Here is a 1,268-nt window from a genome sequence, read left to right as displayed (position 1 = left end):
GGCAGGGGCAGGGGGGCGCTGATGGCTGAGGGGACAGCCTGGAGCAGTCTCCAGGGGCAGAAAGGGCAGCAGCCTCAGGCTGGAGCGAGCCTCGGTAAGGGGACAGGCAGGGACAGGCGGGGACAGGCGGGGAGGCCTGGGAGCCGGAGGGAAGAGGTGGCCGGGCGAGAAGGCGGGACGTGGCACTCACACTTTCTGGTTGTCATTGATCCTGTTTCGGAGGACGTTGATCTGTAAGAAAAGTAAGGAAGGCAGAGTCTGTCCTGGGCTCACGTCAGGTGGCCCGGGGGAGGGGCGGGGGGGAGGCCAGGGACGGGCGGGGGGGGGCGGGGGGCATCTCTGCACCCCCCGCCGGGAGAGGCCCTCGTGTGATCCTTGTCATTTAGCCGAGGAAACGGAGGCGGAGGGGGTGGGGGGGATGCTCAGGAACTTGCCCGCGGCTGGCGGGGGGCAGACCAGGAATCCAACCCGGGCAGTGTGGCTCCAAAGCCCGCGTCCCTGTCCCCACATCGTTGCCACCGCCCACCACTGCCTCTCTCAGCATCGCGGGCTGTGGGGGCCCCGCCGCCCGGGGCCTGAGCCGAGGGCCATTCTCCTGCCTGGCATCTGTGCTCCTGGGACCCCTGCTAGCTCCCCTCGGACCCCGCGAGGCTGTGCCTGCCCATGGGCCTCAGGGGGCATACGGGGGCCAGTGAGGCTTCCCCCCACGGGAGGCCTAGCGCCCGGCACACTGGAGGGAGACCCCGGGGCTGGAACCCCAGGGACGTGTCCTTGCTCAGGCCTCGCCAGCAGCAGAAGCCCAGCGCCGGGCACGGACCGCTGCCTGAGACAAGGCGGCGCGGACGTGGGGGCCGCGGGGGCAGCAGGGTGGCGGGAGGGGCGCAGGGGCCGCTCACTTCGTATTTCTGCTGCTTGAACTTCTCCTGCAGGTCGAACTTCTCCGCCTCCAGGTTGTAGATGCTCTGCCACAGCTCCTTGGCCTTCTCCCTGCACAGGCCACAGCGGGGATTCGGGGGACAGCGGGCAAGGAGGACGGGCCCATCTGCCTCCATCCTGATCCTGGCCCTGACCCAGCCTCCAGGGGCCGCAGCCCTCTTTCCCACCTGCCCACCTACTGAGGGCCCCCCGGCCCGGCACTGCTCAGCACGGGGCCCAGATGGCAGTGCCCAGGGCTCAGGACCTGACACCCGGGGCTGCCAGGACCCAGAGGACAGGGAGGAGGCCTGCAGCCCTGTAGAGCATCTAGGTCAACCCCATTCCCACACCTG

General features: G+C 69.6%; 1 protein-coding gene across 1 annotated transcript in view; it reads right to left on the bottom strand.

The window, feature by feature from the left end:
• Positions 1-172: 172 nt before the first annotated feature.
• Positions 173-1,268, bottom strand: part of LOC105310162 (troponin T, cardiac muscle-like) — a 9,403-nt gene continuing 8,307 nt past the window's right edge. Inside the window, exons 7-8 of the mRNA XM_023526600.1 lie at positions 897-987; positions 173-231 (exon numbers count right to left, since the gene is read on the bottom strand). Of these exons, the coding sequence (XP_023382368.1) occupies positions 187-231; positions 897-987 (136 nt within the window). The 3' untranslated portion in view covers positions 173-186. The remainder of the gene's footprint in view (positions 232-896; positions 988-1,268) is intronic.

The sequence above is a fragment of the Pteropus vampyrus genome, unplaced genomic scaffold (assembly GCF_000151845.1).
Source record: "Pteropus vampyrus isolate Shadow unplaced genomic scaffold, Pvam_2.0 Scaffold1309, whole genome shotgun sequence".
In the NCBI taxonomy this organism is placed as follows: domain Eukaryota; kingdom Metazoa; phylum Chordata; class Mammalia; order Chiroptera; family Pteropodidae; genus Pteropus; species Pteropus vampyrus.
This window is presented reverse-complemented; position numbering and strand designations above follow the sequence as displayed.